Raw genomic sequence first — 21,078 nt, 5'->3', positions numbered from 1 at the left:
ATACAGCTAAGCTATCAAGTAGGCTGCTGGCCCAGTTGGGCAACAATTGCTACATTTTAACAAAAATTCAGAACACAATTGCTGAGGTGATTTCTGTATGAAGTAACAAATGAACAGAAACACCCATGAAACAATAGTCAACCTATCAGACTGTTTTCATTGAACTGACCAAATTCTTCACCACACTCTACAGCATAACAGCCTTCGAATTATTCAAAAACAACTAACAGAAGTTAACCATTTCTGCACTGGTAGTGACTGACTATCATTTCTTTAAAACAGGAAAATCAGAAGCTGATAATATGAATGAATACTGACAATAAATAACTTGAACCTTACTTTAGAGCTATACTCTTCTAAGACGTATGTCAAAAACACCACTGGCTGACATTAAACCAACACACACTTCCACTTCTGTAAGAAGGAAGAGACAAAGGACTTATCAAACTGATAGGTTCGTGACACTTTTCTAAATGCTTTCATATGTTGTTTCATTTAATACTCAAAATAATCTTGTGAAATAGGTGTTATCATTCTCATTTAGTATATAAGGAAACAGGCTTAAAGAAGTTAAGAGACTTGTCCAAATGGCAGATCCAAGATCTGAACACGGCTCTGAATATCTCAAGAAGTCAGGTTCTTTCCTCTCCCTCATGCTGTTTTAATAGCATGTGAGGAAAAGAAATAATTCCAAGTAGTCCTTGTACTACAAGACTACACAAATACTAGAAAACATTTCATTCTAGAAAATGTTTTGATAAAGTACTTAAATGTCCAATGAGAACCCAAAAAGAGAATATTTGAGTCAGAATATTTAGATTGAAAAAATAAAAATGACCAAAAGAAAAATGACATTAAGCCTTTCACTTCAAAATAAAGACAATTATATGCTTCCCTCAAACTAATACAAAAGTTGTCTCAGAATTTAAACTAAGAAATATGTAATTTTTACACAATATTCTGCTTGATGAAACAAAAAAAAATAGTAATTAGCCAATAGTGTATATTTCACTGTTAATCTGTGAGAAGACAGAAATGAATTACCTGTACAGACTCACAAGTAATCAATGGTAGTTCTGACACTACTGGTTCAGAAGTACTCTCACTTTCATGAGAGATGGCATCATCCTGCTTAGGCTGTAATTTAAGAATTTCTGAACTTTTATGTTCAGTGGGTCCTTCTTCATCACTAGAAACAACAACTAAAATGGAAAAATGTATTTTTTTTAAATGTGTCACAATAATCACGTATAAAAGGAGAATTTTCTAATTCACGCAATATATCTTTAATAATTCCACTGAACTGAATAATCTAACTTTATTTAGTTTAGAAAGTAGCCCATCATTCATTATCTGATTTATGCTAGTGGCATACAATGTTTTCACATGAGTGCTATTATTTAGCAGTTATCTGCAACCTTACTCTCTGGAGGAAGAAGGTATTTTAAAATAGATAAAGCCATTAGAAGAACTTAGGAACAGATTCTAGTTCTAATAATGTATTAATGTCATCATTCTAAATTGTACTATAAGTCCTGTTACATTAGTTTCTTCTAGGAGGAGGAAATGAATGGCTAAGGAAAAATGTGGGAGACTAGTCAATAGACATCCTTTACAACCTTTTTTGTACCATGTGACTGTATCAAATACTTGAAAATTAAAATCAAAATTAATGACAATAAATAAATAGCACTTAAACTCTCTGTACTTCAGCTTAACAAATCAAAATGACAATAATGGTCCTTAAAGATTTGTGCAAAAAAAAAAAAACTATTGCTAAGATACTGATGAGTACACTAATAAAAAAAATTAACTTCTGCTTCCAAGTGCTCCATTTCTTACCCAAATCAATACTACAAAATTAATGACATCCCGAAACCACAAGTTTTTTTTTTTCCTGAAGGTAATATACTCCACACAGATGTAATAAACAACACAGTGCCTCAGCAAAATTTCTTCGACAGAAGAAATAAAACAACTAAGCAGAGTAGAGAAAATGAATAGCTTTTATCATCCCCAAGTTACTTACTTGGTTCAGCAGAGATAAATGATGGGTTCCCTTCACTGTGTTCACTTAAAACAGGTTTTTCTACTGTGTTTGATTCATTCTCATCCTTCAAAACTAGAGTAGAATTCCCCACAGTATCAGAGGAAATAGAGCTCTCAAAAGTCCCCATGGTTGAATAGTCAGAGTGCATGTGAGGAGAAGCACTCAAAGCCAACTCCTGATCACAAAGTGAGGGTAGCTGAGCAAAATCACTTTCTATGGATTCATGTGTAACTTCTTCAAACAGTTTTGGATCCTCATGATAGTTTTCACTTGACTTTTCCAACGCAGTGAATACCTCTGGGTCATTTTCTTGTTCTTTCTGAACATAAATAAATGAATACAAAAATCAGCACTTTTCAAATTTGGCTAACATGAACAACCTTTTTTAAGCTTAAATCCCCATAAAGGTAAAAATACTATATCATTTCTATAACTATTGGAATAGAAAAGTACACAATTACACTACATTACTCTTGCCAAAGTCTCTCAAGTATTAATATAAAGATATAAAACTTGGGTCTGTCCAATCAGATGCCTAAATATTTTTTAAAAGGATGGGAAGGGAAAACTCCCTTATTTACAAGTGGTTCAGAAGTCTCCCACAATCTAAGTCAACTTTAAATAAGAGAAAAAATTATTACAGCTTTATTTTGCAAAAGAGGCCATTTGACATTATGTGACTTTAGTTACAAAAGCAAAAAAATTAAAAACTTAGGATAACAATATGAAAAATTATGAAAATCAATTACTGCCTTCATATGTCTCAGTTCAGTTCAGTTGCTCAGTCGTGTCCGACTCTTTGTGACCCCATGGACTGCAGCACGTCAGGCCTCCCTGTCCATCACCAACTCCTAGAGTCTACTCAAACACATGGCCATTGAGTCGGTGATGCCATTCAACCATCTCATCTTCTGTTGTCCCCTTCTCCTCCCACCTTCAATATTTCCCAACATCAGGGTCTTTTCAAATGAGTCAGTTCTTCACATTAGGAGGCCAAAGTACTGGAGTTTCAGCTTCCACATCAGTCCTTCCAATGAATACTCAGGACCAATTTCCTTTAGGATGGACTGGTTGGATCTCCTTGCTGTCCAAGGGACTCTCAAGAGTCTTCTCCAACACCACAGTTCAAAAGCATCAATTCTTCGGTGCTCAGCCTTCTTTATAGTCCAACTCTCACATCTCTATTACCATATAAATCTAAATCATGTTTATAACTCAAAGGCACTGCAAAGTCCTGAAATGCCTTGTGAATCAAAGGACTCAAAAAGCTATCTCCAACAAAAAAAAAGCTATCTCCTTACACTTTTATTGTTAACTGTATACTAAGTTTTTGAAACTAAGTAATGTACACATTAAGTATTATAATTCCTACAACAGATTTCCTAAACTCTGGAAAAAGAGAAGTCTATAGAAACTGGAAGTAAATTACTACTGATAAAATAGTCTGGTAATAATTTCACAGACCAAGTGAAATAGCAATTGGCTAGACAGTATGACTATTATATGGTTAAAATAAGGCAGAGAGAAGAAATAGGTCTGTAGGATATACAACAAACCACTAAGTAAAGGCTGGTATCAGAGGAGAAATAATTTAAACCTTTTTATTTGTTCATAATACAGTTAGCCCTCTATGTGTGCAGGTTCCACCAACTATGGGTTCCACCAACTGCAAATGGAAAATATTTCTGGAAAAATAATTCTAGGGATTTACAAAAGGCAAAACTTGAATTTGTCACGCACAGGCCGCTATTTACAGAGCATTTACATTTTTTCACATCCATTTACAATGTATTAGTTGGCAAGCAGTCTAGACATGATTTAAAATATACAGCAAGGTGCAGATTATATGCAAATATTATACCATTTAATATAAAAGATTTAATTTAAGCATCTATGGATTTGGTATGTCCAAGGTCCTGGAACTAACACACTGTAGATACTCAGTGATGACTGTATTTGAAATTTGATCCCATAACTATATTACTGCAAGAAAAATAAAGTTGCATTTAAAGTATTAAAAAAAAAACAGAATCAAAAAAATGGGCAAAGAAAAAAGTCTTGATGATGAAAACAGAAAGCTAGGAGAACATTATTTGGTCACAGTCAATTCACTTTTATCATAGGACAAATTATTTCATATGACATCTAAACACCTCTACTTACTGTCTGTTCTGCTGACTTATACAGAGAAGTAGGATTATGAGAATCAGGCAAATTACTTCTAAGCCTTTTCTTTCTCTTCCTGGAAATCAGAGTGGGTTCCACTCTTGAAACAGAATTTGTATCATCCTTGTTTCCACTCCCCTCTTCAAGATGGTCACAATCTCTACTTCCACTACTGAGGTCTAAAAAACAAAAGAGACATTTTTGGCCAAAAAGTACAGAAAGGATCCTCTTCAGAAGAGCTCAAAGAAAATCATCAAAATTGCTAAACTACTTTCAGAGCTTGTTTTTTAAACTCCACTGTTAAATAAGCATACCAACATGGATAAACATAAAGACACATCCCATTTTAAACTGCATTCACAAAGCAAATGTTCATTGTACAAAAAATATGATAAAGGAAATATATTAAAAGGTAGTATTAGTAACCAAAGCAAAGCAACCAAACCATATTTTCCTTTTGCTACAATTGCATTTGACTATGATTTAAAAAAAAGTCTTAATAAAATTTTGAAAACTATTGCTTTTTGAAAAGTATTGCTTTTTTTTCAGACATATCTTAAATGAACTAATATTTCGGATAGCATAAGAAGTTTTGGCATTTGCAGCCTTTTTCACAGGTGGCCTGAGTGAGTGGGTTATATTGCATTTGGAGAGAAAGGCCACATTCCCAGAATTGGAAAATGGCACATGGACTGGTTTTAGGATATTTTAACAAGGGCTTGTCTTAGGGAGAGTCCGTTTGGACACAGAAGTATTGTCTGGTCTCCTAGTATTGTCTTACTCTTCATAGAATGATTCTTAGAAAACTAGATTCAATCAGAGCAGTGTTATTTTGAAAGCATATGAATTGGATCATCGTCATGGAGTACCTAATGCTATGTTGTAACCAGAGACACTTTTGGAGACCCATGGGGTGGCTAAAAGGTGTGGATGCCTTGTGACTCTTAGGCTAAAGTCTTCTCTTAAGCAATTTCTATGGATAATAGAATTGGAGTTGCTTTTAGTTTTTACTGAAACACACACAGAGTAAGTTCTTGACTAGAAGCATGTTGAGTACTTAATGTTACTAATCAGATTATAGGAGGGGCCTGTTTTAATTTTATGAGGTCCATGAATGCTGCATTATGAATCCATTTGAATTACTGGTATCATTCTGTATCAGACTTAGTTTAGTAAGTTCTAATTAAGACTGCCCACAATATGAACATTTTTGGGTAGGTTATTTTGTTTAAATAACTTATCCCACTAGAGCAGCTATTCAGAAGACAAAGACCCAGCTACAGGTAATCGTTTGCTTTTTCTGGAATGCGCCAAAAAAGCAGAATTCAGTATTAAACTCCAAATTTCAGGGTTTGTTTTTTTTTAAGTATTATTACCTCTGGGTAAAGTGGAAGGCGGTGAACAGTTGCTGAGGTGTAAACTCCTTTTGACCTGCATTCTCCCTTTCCCCTCCCATCTAACAGAATAGATTAAATTTGTAGCCAATGGTAGGAAAAGAAATCGACACTTTTCTGAGTAAGGTTTCATGCCCTGTGACTAAGAATAGGTGGCGGGAATCACGGCCAGATCAATTATTGATTTGTTTAGCCTGGTCCTGTTGCAGTTTGCTTTCTGTAGTATTCTGAAACAGAAGGATGATTTCCATCCCCTCAGGTACCTAGAAACAATACCACTTTAGTAACTAGAATATGTGAGAGAAGAAGTTGAAAGGAACACAAAGTTATTTTCCCTTTCAAATAGTTTAATTGAACATGTTTGTAATTGGTCTGCCTAGGACTTGCCCGTGTTCGTAGCAAATAACATAGCATTTATTGTATCTGGCTATGTGTGGTGTGTGTATGCCTACATATTTAATATGTACACATATATTTTCTGTGCATATATGTGTGTGATGTATTCATATGTACGCGCAGTCTACTCTTGATTATCAGCAAGATGATAAGCCCTCACCAGACTCTCTTCATGCTGACTTAATCTGCATGTATCCTGTAACTCTGAGAAGCCCGTTCCTTATCTGCATCTCCAGGCTCTCCTACTTGCCGTTCATCTTAGTCCCCAAGAAAGGCCTCGACATATGTCACTTTCTGCTTCCCTTTCACCAGGGACTGTGTGAGTCAGAAACTTGTGAGAAGATGGTTGCTTCTACCAGAGTTGAGGCTTCCAGGGTTTGAATGATGGTGGGCCCATTCTTGGCCAGAAGGCGGTGCCTGGAGCAGCTGCGCTCTTGGGCTTGATGGGGGAAAACTAGCTCTTGTGGGAAATGGGATGTCACAACTTGCTTAAATTCCTTAGCTGGAATGTTGTGAGGTCTTAGGTAATTTGATGTGTAAACAGGGTACAGGAGTGCATTTCACCATTCGTTTTGTGTCATCGGTATTCCTGGTCCCCATTGCTCGCTCAGATAATCAAGACCTGACTGTTTCTTGCCACTGGATTCTGGAAGCCTTGCACTCTCAACTGAATTTATGTTTTATTTCTGCTGCTGTGAAACCCAAAAGTAATGCAGTAGGTTTTAATTTAAAATTGTTTTAACTCTATTATTGATAAATATTTATTGTAATAAAAGTAAAGAGTTTAAAAAAAAAAAGAAATTACAACTAATTTAGACACTGGTTTTCTTTTTTAAATGTTAAGTTTTAATACGTATTATTTTGTAACTGAAAAGGGACAATAATTTGAAACAGCAGAGTACTGATCACTGCTCTCTTAAAAGAGGCCAAAATACCTCTCCTCAGCAGACAACTGTGGTATGTAATCATTCATAAGGCAATCAATTACTTTCACAGTTTCTTTTTTTTTTTAATCAAGACCCTTTAATTTTACATCTCCAATATATCTATGACCCTACAGAAAAGGAGGGGCTTCCCTGGTTGGCTTAGATGGTAAAGAATCTGCCTGCAATGCAGGAGACCCGGGTTCAAGCCCTGGGATGGGAAGATCCCCTGGAGAAGGAAATGGCTACCCACTCCAGCATTCTTGCCTGGAAAATTCCAAGGACAGAGGAGCCTGGCAGGCTACAGCCCATGGGGTTGCAAAGAGTCGGACATGACTGAGCGACTAACACATCACATATCACAGAAAAGGAAGTACTCCCTTTTTTAAGTCAATAAAGCATTATTCTGAAATGCATTTCAAGTATTATCAAACATGTTTAGTATTTCAGTTATAAAATATCTGTACTATACAAAAATACGTTCCAAAAGGTTCTACCTAACTAAGGTTATCCTAACTAACTGAGGGTTATCCTGAATTATTTTGCTTTCTGAATTATATCATATAAGTCCCAACTCAGATATTATACCATTTTATATTAGAGATTTAAGCATTTATGGATTTGGTATGTCCAGGGTCCTGGAATTCACACAAAGCAAGTCCCAAAGCAGCTTCCTTGAACTCATAAACTTGAACCTAGGTAACACTGGCTGTTCTGACCACTCATTCACTCAAAGCTCTTCAGCACTACACACTTCCTATTCAGGTTACTCTTGCCCTTCCTCTAGCTTTATAAACATCTAATGATAACGTTCACACACTTCTTCTCCATTGCTTGAAAGGCAGGCATGCGGGCAGGACTGAGGCCGAAGTTCAAACCATGAACAGGCTTCCAAATTTCAAGACAACGCGCCTAACTCTCTCCCCCAGAAAAACAAACTACCCCCAATTATCAACACAGTATTTCGAAAAGCACAATAAATTTTATTTGCAATTCTGTAAACTGTAATGGTTTTCTTTGTAAACTGTAAACAGTGAAGGACAGGGAAGCCCAGAAAGCTGCAGTCCATGGGGTCAGAGTTGGACATGACTGAGCAACTGAAGGACAAAAACTATAAAGACAGTCAAATATAATTTCTACATATAATACTGGATCAAGCTATAATTTTGAAAAACAAATACTACAGCAAATGAAACTGATGCGGGATTAGCTCAAGATGGCACAGTAGTAGGACCTCCTTTTGAAAACATCAAAATCACCACTGAACAACCATCAACAAAGAAATGCTCAACTCTACCAAAAAAGGATACCCAGCATCCAAAAACAAAAAGGAATTCTCAGTGAGATGGTAGGAGGGACACAGTCACAACAAACTGAAGTTTCATATCCACAAGGTGGATGACTCAAAAGGAGGAAAACAATTTAACCACAGAAGTGAAAGTTCTGAGACCCACATCAGGCTTCCGACCCTGGGGTCTAGCAGCGGAAGGAAGAGTCCCAGAGAATTTAACTATGAAGGCCAGTAGGGCTTGATCACAGGCTTTTCACAGGACGAGGTGAAACAGAGACTCCACTCTCAAAGTGCGCATACAAAGTGTGTGCAAACCAGAACCCACGGTCAAAAGGCAGTGACTTCATAAAGAGACTGGGCAGACTTAACTGCGAGTATTGAAGGGCCTACTGGGGAGGCGTGGACTCAATGAAAGGCAACAGCAGTTCTAAATGACACATTAGACCAGGTGGGCCTAACTGCTATCTGTAGACCATTCCACACCCAAAAGCAGAATACACATTCTTCTCATGTGCAAATGGAACATTCTTTGCCTTGAACACATGCTGGGCCACAAACACAGCACCGGTAAATTTAAAAACACTAAAATCATATCAAGCATCTTTTCCAACCAAAACACCATGAGACCAAAAAGAAACTACGTGAAAAAAAAACTAAAAAAACCAAGCACGTAAACGAAATATACTATTAAACAATCAATATAACACTGAAGAAATCTAACACTGAAGAAATCAAGTTCAGTTCAGTCACTCAGTCATGTCCGACTCTTTGCAACCCCATGGACTGCAGCATACCAGCTGCCCTGTCCATCACCAACTCCCTGAGCTTGCTCAAACTCGCATAAATCGAGTCAGTGATACCCTCCAGCCATCTCATCCTCTGTCGCCCCCTTCTCCTCCTGCCTTCAACCTTTCCCAGCATCAGGGTCTTTGCCATTGAGTCGGCTCTTCGCATTGGATGGCCAAAGTACTGAAGCTTCAGCATCAGCATCAGTCCTTCCAATGAACATTCAGGACTGGTTTCCCTTAGGATTGACTGGTTGGATCTCCTTCCAGTCCAACGGACTCTCAAGAGTCTTCTCCATATACACCATGGAATATTACTCAGCCATTAAAAAGAATTCATTTGAATCACTTCTAATGAGATGGATGAAACTGGAGCCCATTATACAGAGCGAAGTAAGCCAGAAAGATAAAGACCATTACAGTATACTAACACATATATATGGACTTTAGAAAGATGGTAACGATAACCCTATATGCAAAACAGAAAAAGAGACTCAGATGCATGGAACAGACTTGTGGACTCTGGGAGAAGGCGAGGGTGGGATGTTTCAGGAGAACAGCATTGAAACATGTGTATTATCTAGGGTGAAACGGGTACATGAGACAAGTGCTCGGGCCTGGTGCACTGGGAAGACCCAGAGGGATCGGGTGGAGAGGGAGGTGGGAGGGGGGGACTGGGATGGGGAATACATGTAAATCCATGGCTAATTCATATCAATGTATAACAAAAACTACTGTAATGATGTAAAGTAATTAGCCTCCAACTAATAAAAATTAAAAAAAAAAAAAAAAAAAAGAGTCTTCTCCAACACCACAGTTCAAATGCATCAATTCTTCCGTGCTCAACTTTCTTTATGGTCCAACTCTCACATCCATACATGACTACTGGAAATACCATAGCTCTGACTAGATGGACCTTTGTCAGAAAAGTAATGTCTCTGGCTTTTTAATATTCTGTCTAGGTAGCTCACAGTTTTTCTTAAGTGGAGCAAGCATCTTTGAATTTCATGGCTGCAGTCACCATCTGCAGTGATTCTGAAGCCCCCCAAAATAAAGTCTCTCATTGTTTCCCCATCTATTTGTCATGAAGTAATGGGACCAGACACCATTATTTTAGTTTTTTGAGTGCTGAGTTTTAAGCCAGCTTTTTCACTCTCCTCTTTCACTTTCATCAAGAGGCTCCTCAGTTCCTCTTGGCTTTCTGCCATAAGGGTGATGGCATCTGCATATGTGGGATTATTGATATTTCTCCCGGCAATCTTGACTCTGGCTTATGCTTCATCCAGCCGGACATTTCACATGATATACTCTGCATATAGGCTAAATACACACCCTTGACTTACTCCTGTCCCAATTTGGAACCAGTCCATTTTTCCATGTCCAGTTTTAACTGTTGCTTCTTGAGCTTCACACAGATTTCTCAGGAGGCAGGAAAGGTGGTCTAGTATTCCCAACTCTTTAAGAATTTTCCACACTTTTATGAGATCCATAAAGTCAAAAGTTTTTGCATACTCAATAAAGATGTTTCTCTGGAACTTTCTTATTTTTCTATGATCCATCGATGGTAGCAATCTGATCTCTGTTTCCTCTGCCTTTTCTAAATCAGCTTGGACATCTCGAAGTTCACAGTTCACATACTGCTAAAGATTCACTTGGAGAATTTTGAGCATTACTTTGCTAGCATGTGAGATGAGTGCAATTGTGCAGTAGTTTGAATATTCTTTGGCATTGCCTTTCTTTGGGATTGGAATGAAAACTGAACTTTTCCAGCCCTGTAGCCACTGCTGAGTTTTCCAAATTTGCTGGCATACTGAGTGCAGCACTTTCACAGCATCATCTTTTAGGATTTGAAATAGCTCAACTGGAATTCCATCACCTCCACTAGTTTTGTTCGTAGTGATGCTTTAAGGCCCACTTGACTTCGCACTCCAGGATGTCTGGCTCTAGGTGAGTGATCACACTACTGTGGTTATATGAGTCATGAAGATCATTTTGGTACAGTTCTTCTGTGTATTCTTGCCACCTCTTCTTAATATCTTCTGCTTCTGTTAGGTCCATACCATTTCCATCCTTCATTGTGCCCATCTTTGCATGAAATGTTCCCTTGGTATCTCTAATTTTCTTGAAGAGATCTCTAGTCTTTCCCATTCTATTGCTTTCCTCTATTTCTTTGCACTGATCACTGAGGAAGGCTTTCTTATCTCTCCTTGCTAGTCTCTGAAACTCTGCATTCAGATGAGTATAGCTTTCTTTTTCTCCTTTGCCTTCAGCTTCTCTTCTTTTCACAGCTATTTGTAAGGCCTCCTCAGACAACCATTTTGCCTTTTTGTATTTCTCTTGCTTGGGGATAGTCTCGAGCATTGCCTCCTGCACAACGTCACAAACCTCTGTCCATAGTTCTTCACGCACTCTGACTATCAGATCTAATCCCTTGAATATATTTGTCACTTCCACTGTATAATCATAAGGGATTTGACTTAGGTCATACCTGAATGATCCAGTGATTTTCCCTACTTTCTTCATTTATGTCTGAATTTTGCAATAAGGAGTTTATGATCTGAGCCACAGTCAGCTCCCAGTCTTGTTGTTGCTGACTGTATAGAGCTTCTGCATCTTCGGCTGCAAAGAATAAAATCAATCTGATTTCAGTATTGACCATCTGGTGACATCCATGTGTAGAGTCACCTCTTGTGTTTTTGGAAGAGGATGTTTGCTATCATCAGTGCGTTCTCTTGGCAAAACTTTGTTAGCCTTTTCCCTGCTTCATTTTATACTCCAAGGCCAAATCTGCCTGTTATTCCAGGTATCTCTTGACTTCCTACTTTTGCATTTCAATCCCCTATGATGAAAAGGAAATCTTTTTTTGGTGTTAGTTCTAGAAGTTCTTGTAGGTCATCACAGAACCATTAAACTTCAGCTTCTTCGGCACTAACAGTCGGCATAGACTTGGACTGTGTGTTAGTTGCCCAGTCATGTTTGACTCTTTGTAACTCCATAGAGGGCTTCCAGGTCCCTCCATCCATGGGATTTTCCAGGCAAGAATACTAGAGTGGTTTGCCATTCCCTTCTCTAGGGGATCTTCCCAACCTATGGATCAAACCCAGATCTCTCAATCTGTAGGCAAACTTTTACCATCTGAGCCAGTAGAGAAGACTCTAAGTGGAGCATAGACTTGGATTACTGTGATACTGAATGGTTTGCCTTGGAAATGAACAGAGATCATTCTGTCATTTTTGAGACTGTGCCCAAGTACTGCATTTCAGACTCTTTTGGTGACTATGAGGGCTATTCCATTTCTTCTAAGGGATTCTTGCCAGGAACAGTATGAAAGGGCAAGGAGACATGACACTGAAAGATGAATTCCCCAAGTTGGTAGGTGCCCAATATGCCACTGGAGATGAGTGGAGAAATAACTCCAGAAAGAATTAAGAGATGGAGCCAAAGCAAAAACAAATCCCAGTTGTGGATGTGACTGGTGATGAAGTAAATTCCAATGCTATGAAGAACAATATTGCATAGAACCTGGAATGTTAGGTCCATGAATCAAAGTAAATTGGAAGTGGTCAAAGAGGAGATGGCAAGAGTGAACATCGACATTTCAGGAATCAGTGAACTAAAATGGTCTGGAATGGGTGCATTTAATTCAGATAACCATTGTATCTATTACTGTGGGCAAGAATCCCTTAGAAAAAATTAAAGAGGATATCAAACAAATACCTAAAGACCAATAAAATGAAAGCACGAGGATCCAAAATCTATTGAGATGCAGCAAAAGCAGTTCTAAGAGGGAAGTTTATAGCAATACAATCTTACCTCAGGAAGCAAAAATCTCAAACAACCTAAGCTTATACCTAAAGTGACTAGAGAAAGAACAACAAGCAAAATCTAAAGTTAGTAGAAGGAAAAAAATCATACAGACCAGAGCAGATATAAGTGAAATAGAGCCAAAGAAAACAACAGTAAAGCTCAATGAAACTAAATGCTAGTTCTTTGAAAAATAAAATTAATAAACCTTCAGCCAGAGTTATTGAGGTAAAAGACTCAAATCAATAAAATTAGAAATGAAAAAGAAGTTACAACTCATATCACAGAAATACAAAGGATCATAGCTGCATGCCAATAAAACAAGCTGGAAGAAATAGAAAGCTTCTTGGAAAGGTACAATCTTTCAAGATTGAACCAGGAAGACAAAGAAAATATGAACAGACCAATTACAAGTATCATAATTCAAACTATGACTTAAAAACTCCCAACAAATAAAAGCCCAAGACCAGATGGCTTAGAATTGAGTTCTATCAAACACTGAGAAAAAAGCTAACACCTAGCCTTCTGAAACTGTTCCCAAAAACTGCCAAGGAAGGAAAACTCCCAATCAAATTCTGTCAAGCCACCATCACCCTGCTATCAAAACCAGAAAAAGACATCACAAAAAAATAAAATTACAGGCCAATATTACTGATGAACACAAACACAGAAATCCTGAACAAAATACTAGCAGTATTTTGAATTCAAGAATACATTAAAGGTGCATACACCATTATCACATGGGATTTATCGTAGGTATGCAAGGACTTTTCAAAATCCACAAATCAGTGTGCTATGTCAAATCAACAAACTGAAGAATAAAAGCCATATGATCATCCAAAAAGCTTTTCAAAAGAAAAGCTTTTGACAAAATTCAACACCCATTTATAATAAAAACACTCCAGAAAGTGGGCAACATAATAAAGGCCTATAAACCTATTGTTTGTAGAAACAAACCTACAGTTAACATCATACTCAAGAGTGAAAAGCTAAAAGCATTTTCTCTGAGATCAAAACAAGATGCGGATGTCCACTCTCACCACATTTATTCAACATAGTTTTGGAAGTCCTAGCTATAGCAATCGGAGAAGAAAACGAAGTAAAAGGAATCCAAATTGGAAAAGAAATTAAATTGTCACTGTTTGCAGATGACATGATACTACACATAGAAAATCCTAAAGACACTAACAGAAAACTATTGGAGCTCATCAATTAATTTGGTAAAGCTGCAGGTTACAAATTAATACACAGAAATCTACTGCATTGCTATACACTAAAAATGAAAGATCAGAAAGAGAAATTAAGGAAACAATCCCATTCACCATCACATCAAAAAGTATAAAATACCTAGGAACAAACAAACCAAGACCTGTACCCCATAAAATGTTAACACACTCATGAAATAAATAAAAAATGACACAAACAGATGGAAATATATATCGTGTACTTGGACTGAAAGAATCAATATTGTCAAAATGACTATACTACCAAAGGCAATCTACAGATTCAATACAATCTGTATCAAATTATCAATGGCATTTTTTATAGAACTAGAACAACAAAAAAATCTTAAAATTTGTATTGAGACACAAAAGACCCTGAATAAACAAAGCAGTCTTGAGAAAGAAAAATGAAGCTAAGGAAATCATGCACCCTGACTTCAGACTATACACTTCAAAGCACAGCTAGCCACACAGTATGGTACAGGTACAAAAACAGAAAAATAGGTAAATGGAATGGAATGAAAAGCCCAGAAACAAACCCATGCATCTATGCTCAGTTAATTTATGATAAAGAAGGCAAGACTATAAAAAGGAGAAAAAACAGTCTCTTCAATAAATGGTGCTAGGAAAACTGGACAGCTACATGTAAAAAAAAATGAAATTAGAAAATTCTTTAAAACTATACACAAAAATAAGCTTAACATGGATTAAAGACCTAAATGTGAGACCACACATTATAAGACTCTTAGAGGAAAACATTGGTAAAACACTCTCTGATAAAAACTGCAGTAATATATTTTTGATCTATCTCTAATAATGGAAATAAAAATACAAATGAACAAATGAGAACTAACTAAATTAAATGCTTTTGTACAGTTAAGCAATCATAAATAAACAAAAAGACAATCCAAAACATGGCAGAAAACAATTGAAATGATGTGACCGACAAGGGATTATTCTCCAAATTTTACAAACAGCTCACATGACTTAATATCACAAAAAACAAACAACCCAATCAAAAATGGGCAGAATAAGATATACAGACAGCCAAGAGGCACATAAAAAAATGTTCAACATTACTAATTATTCAGTTCAGTCGCTCAGTCGTATCCAACTATTTGCAACCCCATGAACTGCAGCACACCAGTCCTCCCTGTCTCTCACCAACTTCACAGAGCTTACTCAAATTCATTTCCATTGAGTCAGTGATGCCATACAACCATCTCATCCTCTGTCATCCCCTTCTCCTCCCACCTTCAATCTTTCCCAGCATCAGGGTCTTTTCCAATGAGTCAGTTCTTCGCATCATGTGGCCAAAGTATTGGAGTTTCAGCTTCAGCATCAGCCCTTCCAATGACTATTCAGGACTGATTTCCTTTAGGATGGTCTGGTTGGATCTCTTTGCAGTCTAAGGGACTCTCAAGAGGCTCCTCCAACACCACAGTTCAAAAGCATCAATTCTTTGGTGCTCAGCTTTCTTTATAGTCCAACTCTCACATCCATATATTATTACTGAAAAAAACATAGCTTTGACTAGACAGACATTTATCAGCAAAGTAATGTCTTTGTTTTTTAATATGCTGTCTAGGTTGGTCATAGCTTTTCTTCCAAGGAGCAAGCATCTTTTAATTTCATGGCTATAGTCACCATCTGCAGCGATTTTGGAGTCCAAAAAGATAAAGTCAGCCATTGTTTCCACCGTTTCCCCATCTATTTGCCATGAAGTGATGGGACCAGATGCCACAATCTTAGTTTTGTTAATGTTGAGTTTTAAGCCAAATTTTTCACTCTTCTCTTTCACTTTCATCAAGAGGCTCTTTAGTTCTTCTTCGCTTTCTGCCATAAGGGTGGTGTCATCTGTGTATCTGAGGTCATTGATATTTCTCCCAGCAATCTTGATTCCAGCTTGTGCTTCATTCAGCCCAGCATTTCACATGATGTACTTTGCATATAAGTTGAATAAGCAGAGTCACAATATATAGCCTTGACACACTCCTTTCCTGATTTGGGACCAGCCTGTTGTTCCGTGTCCAGTTCTAACTGTTGCTTCTTGACCTGCATACAGATTTCTCAGGACATAGGTCACGTGGTCTGGAATTCCCTTTAAAAATTTTCCACAGTTTGTTGTGATCCACACAGTCAAAGGCTTTAAAGCAGAAGTAGATGATTTTTTGGAACTCTCTTGCTCTTTGATGATCCAACGGATTTTGGAAATTTGATCTCTGGTTCCTCTGCCTTTTCTAAATCCAGCTTGAACATCTGGGAGTTTATGGTTCACGTATTGCTGAAGCCTGGCTTGGAGAATTTTGAAAATTACTAGCCTGTGATATGAGTGCAACTGTGCGGTAGTTTCAGCATTCTTTGGCATTGCCTTTCTTGGACTGGAATGAAAACTGACCTTTTCCAGTCCTGTGGCCACTGCTGAGTTTTTCAAATTTGTTGGCATATTGAGTGCAGCACTTTGACAGCATCATCTTTTAGGATTTGAGAGAAATGCAAATCAAAACTATAGTGATATATATCACCTCACACCAGTCAAAATGGCTATCATCAAAATATATACAAACAGTAAATGCTAGAGAGGGTGTGAAGAAAAGGGGACCCTCTTACATGTTTGGTGGGAATGTAAATTGGTGTAGTCACTATGGATAAGAGTATGGAGGTTTGTAAAAACAGAGCTACCATATGATACTGCAATCCTACTCCTGGCCATATATCCAGAGAAAAATATGCTCGGAAAGGATACACACACCTTAATGTTCATTGCAGCACTGTTAACAATACCCACGATATGAAAGCAATTTAACGGTCATCAACATAAGAATGGATAAAGATATGGCACATACATACAATGGAATATTACTCAGCCATTAAAAAGAGTAACATAATGCCATTCGCAGGAACACGGATGGACCTGGTGATTATCATACTGAGTGAAGTAAGTCAGACAGAGAAAGAGAAATATCATATGACATTGCTTATATGCAGAATCTTATAAAAAATGATACAAATGAACTTATTTAAAAATAGAAACAGACTCACAGACTTAGAGAGCTATGGTTACCAGGCAGGAAGGATAGGAGGAAACAGTAATAGAATTTGGAGCTGACATGCACACACTTCTGTATTTAAAGTGGATAACCAAGGACTGCTGTATAGCACAGGGAACTATGCTCAATATTCTGTAACAACCTAATTGGGAAAATAATTTGAAAAAGACACATGTATATTTATAACTGAATTACTTTGTTGTACACCTGAAACTAACACAATATGGTTAATAAACTATACTCCAACAGAAAATATAAAATTAAAAAAAAAAACTGATGAAAGAACTAAGGCTTGGAAAAACTCTATTATATAGCAGTTTTCCTCCTAGCAGTTCACTAACTGCAAATCAGTCAAGACAATCTCATGGGAAACTGGAATAAATGTATTAGATAGAGTCAGACATTATTTAAAAAAACAAGGACTCTACCTGAAAAAAAAAAAAAAAAATATATATATATATACATATATTTAACTTGCAAATATCACTACCAAATAAAATTAAACAGCTAACAAATTCCTATAAACAAAAGAATGTTAAATATTTCCAATGTATTATTTTCATAAAAGTAAGTTTTACAAGGCAAACTTAAGGCACTACAAAATAAAGGTATACCTAGTGTGGGGAATAGCTCAGTTGATAAAGAAACTGCCTGCTATACAGGAGACCTGGGTTCGATTCCTGGGTCAGGAAGAGCCACTGGAGAAGGAAATGGCAACTCACTCCAGTATTCTTGCCTGGAGAATCCCATGGGTAGAGCAGCTTGGCAGGCTGCAGACCCTGGGGTCGCAAGAGTCAGACACGACTTAGTGACTAAACCACAATGTTTGTATATGATAGATCATAACTAGACTTATCATGGTGATTATTTTGAAATGCACAGAAATACTGAATCACTATGCTGTGTAACAGGAACTAATACAGTGCTGTATAGGTCAATTATAATTCAAAAACAAAGTCAGAAAATGAAACAAGATTTGTGGTTATCAGAGACAGGGGAGGAAGAATTGAATGAAGGCAGTCTACATGTACAAAATTCCTATAAGTTCTAGGTATGTAACGTATAACATGACAGATAAAATTAACACTGCTGTACGTTATATATGAAAGTTGTTAAGAGTAAATCCTGAGCTCACATCATAAGGAAAATTTTTTTCTATTTAATTTTTTCATCTATATGAGTTTAGTTGACTAAACTCACTGTGATAATCATTTCATGATATATATAAGTGAAATCATTACACTATTCACCTTAAACTTATACAGTGCTGTCAATTATAAAAAAAAATGGAAGAAAAAACTTTTTTCAGTGGTATACCTGGGATTTAATTCAGAACACCATTTATATAGGCTTTTGTTAAACAATTAGTATTGGATACAATTACCTATAGGATGAAAATACTATGAGTTTTAATAATGTTTCAATAGCTAACATTTTTAAAAACACTTTACCTAAGAGGAGAACCTTCAGGGATACTAAGAAACTATATAGTGTTTCTTTTATCATTCATTTTTTCCTGCTGTAAGACTAGAATTCTGTTACTTCGAAGGAATAATGAAGGACATAAATTAGAAAGCTTTTTATTTAACTATTCCTACTCTACCAAGGAAAGCAGTGAAGGTTTAACAGTATTTTGATAGTATCTGAATTGAGCCCACTTGCACAAATACAAATCCACTTTTATTTTTATACTGTAAGTAAGGATGATTATTTCTAGGAAAAGGACAATTTGTTTAAAAAAAAAAAAAAAAAAGTCCTCCATTACATGAAGATCGTATTTAATGATCAATTGAAAGATTACATCTACAGTCATAATACTTTCTCTAGAGACTGCCCTCATAAGAGTTACAGCTGGTTTCTTGTATAAATCAAAGATATCAGTTTGCTTGTAAGTTTTCTCTTCTATGAAAAAGAGTATTTAAAATGTGAAAACAACTGTGTTCCAAATGAAATACAAAAAACTTTTACATAGTATCATTAAAGGACCACCTTTTCTTGTGAATAATTTATAAAATCATTCAGAAAATAAAATACTTCAACTAGTTTGAAGCTATCAATAATCGAAGTGTTAGTTTCACACTTGACTAATATATAAATTGGTTTTGGTGAAAATTTTTATATTAAATTATTTAAAAGTCTTTTTAAAAAGAGACAAAAAGAAAGTCAGTTCATTAATACTACAAGCAAGGAGGCCTACAATGAATATTTAGAAGTCTGGGATGTATTTACCTTTAAATTTGCTAAAAGTGACTTGTACTGGAATCCTCCTAGAGTTGAGAAAAATTCTAATGAATAAAGAATGTACCTAAGGCTGATTTGTGTTGATGTATGGCAGAAACCAGCACAATGTAAAGCAAATGTCCTCACATTAAAAATAAATAAATTTAGGGAGGGGGGATCGGGATGGGGAACACATGTAAATCCATGGCTGATTCATGTCAATGTATGGCAAAAACCACTACAATATTGTAAAGTAATTAGCCTCCAACTAATTAAAATAAATGAAAAAATAAAAATAAACTAAAAAAAACAAGAATATATTTCATATTAGGAGGATAGACAGTGCGAAACCAATAATAGTAATCGAGTTAGCAGTAATACCAATGATTAGACACATCCATGGCTCAGATGGTAAAGAATCTGCCTACTAATGAAGGAGACCCAGGTTCGATCCCTGAGTCAGGAAGATCCCCTGCAGAAGAGCACGGTAACCCACTCCAGTGTTCCCGCCTGGAGAATTCCATGGACTGAAGAGCCTGGCTGGCTATAGTCCATGAGGTCGCAGAGCTGGACAGGACTCAGTGATGAAAATTTTCACTTTCATGAAAGTGATATTTAGAAATAGACAAATTAACATTATAACTTTATAGCTATATGCCCAGCCCCAACAAAAAAATGACAAGATATAATATTCCAATTTAACTTCCAGACTTAGTAAATAAATCAAGAGATGTACACTGTAGGATATAAATAGTAAATTTAGCAATTTTCTTTGTGTTGCTAAAAAAATCTCTCTTTACTTTTATGGATAAATATAGTTAAAACTCAAATACTACTAAAACTACAACAGACAAAAATTCAAATGCCAACAGTTTTCTGCAGTTCACAAACCTTTAGGCTGAGTATCAGACATAAAAGAAATGCCATCGTCATCTCTTTGTTTTTCTTTAGTGTAAGAAGTCTGCTTTGCATAATTATTGTCTGTCTTACTTGATTGTGAACTCCTGCAAAACAAAATAATATTATACTGAATTCTTCTAAACAAAAATAAATTTAGAAGCCAGTTGGCATATATTTAAGATAAAAATAACAGATTACAAATAAAGTCTTATACAGCAGAGTATGTGATCTGAATAGTAGAAAGAATATTAAACTATGATTCGAGAAATAGGTTTTCATTCCTATTCTGTCTTTAAATTCTCCATGTTCCTTTGAAAGAGAAAAACAAGAAATGTTTTATTCTTCCAAAATTGTGCACATGCAAACTGAACAAAGAATAATACAAGTGCTAAATATATCAAAGGAGTCTAAAAAGTAAACATTCCCTGAACACAAGTAGATGACAATCACACTTATATGTAATCAAATAATAAGTCAAAAGTAATTGTTAATATGTTTCAAGCATAGTTCATGTATCAGAAGTTACATACAACATAAAACTTAGGGTGTGGTAACAAATTTTACCTATAGAGAAAATAGTTTAAAATATAAGCTACTGGTTAAATATTTAAAATGTATTAAAAGCAAGTTTTGGATGATGAACATAATATCACTATTATGAAAACATACTACAATAATAGTATGGGACATTAATACCTACCCCGCTTTAGGTAATCATTAGTTCATCCAGACCAAACAACAATAAAAATCAAGAAGGAACATTGGACTGAACCATAAACTTGACCAAACAGACCTAACATGTATTTATAAAACATGAACACAGAACATTTTCCAGGATATTTTAAGATAGGTCACAAAGCAAATCTTAGCAAACAT

At 36.1% G+C, this 21,078-nt stretch overlaps 1 protein-coding gene across 5 annotated transcripts in view; it reads right to left on the bottom strand.

Annotated features, from left to right (window-relative positions):
- SENP7 (SUMO specific peptidase 7) overlaps positions 1 to 21,078 on the bottom strand; it is a 155,467-nt gene that overhangs the window by 38,188 nt on the left and 96,201 nt on the right. For all 5 annotated transcript variants that reach the window (XM_070454958.1, XM_020896784.2, XM_020896785.2 and 2 more), the window contains 4 exons: positions 20,194 to 20,306; positions 4,214 to 4,395; positions 2,030 to 2,369; positions 1,045 to 1,202 (listed from right to left, as the gene is read on the bottom strand). In XM_070454958.1, coding sequence (XP_070311059.1) covers positions 1,045 to 1,202; positions 2,030 to 2,369; positions 4,214 to 4,395; positions 20,194 to 20,306 — 793 coding nt within the window. The remainder of the gene's footprint in view (positions 1 to 1,044; positions 1,203 to 2,029; positions 2,370 to 4,213; positions 4,396 to 20,193; positions 20,307 to 21,078) is intronic.

The sequence above is a fragment of the Odocoileus virginianus genome, chromosome 25, assembly GCF_023699985.2.
Source record: "Odocoileus virginianus isolate 20LAN1187 ecotype Illinois chromosome 25, Ovbor_1.2, whole genome shotgun sequence".
Lineage (NCBI taxonomy): Eukaryota > Metazoa > Chordata > Mammalia > Artiodactyla > Cervidae > Odocoileus > Odocoileus virginianus.
Note: the sequence above shows the minus strand (reverse complement) of the source record. Positions and strands in the feature narration are given on the sequence as shown.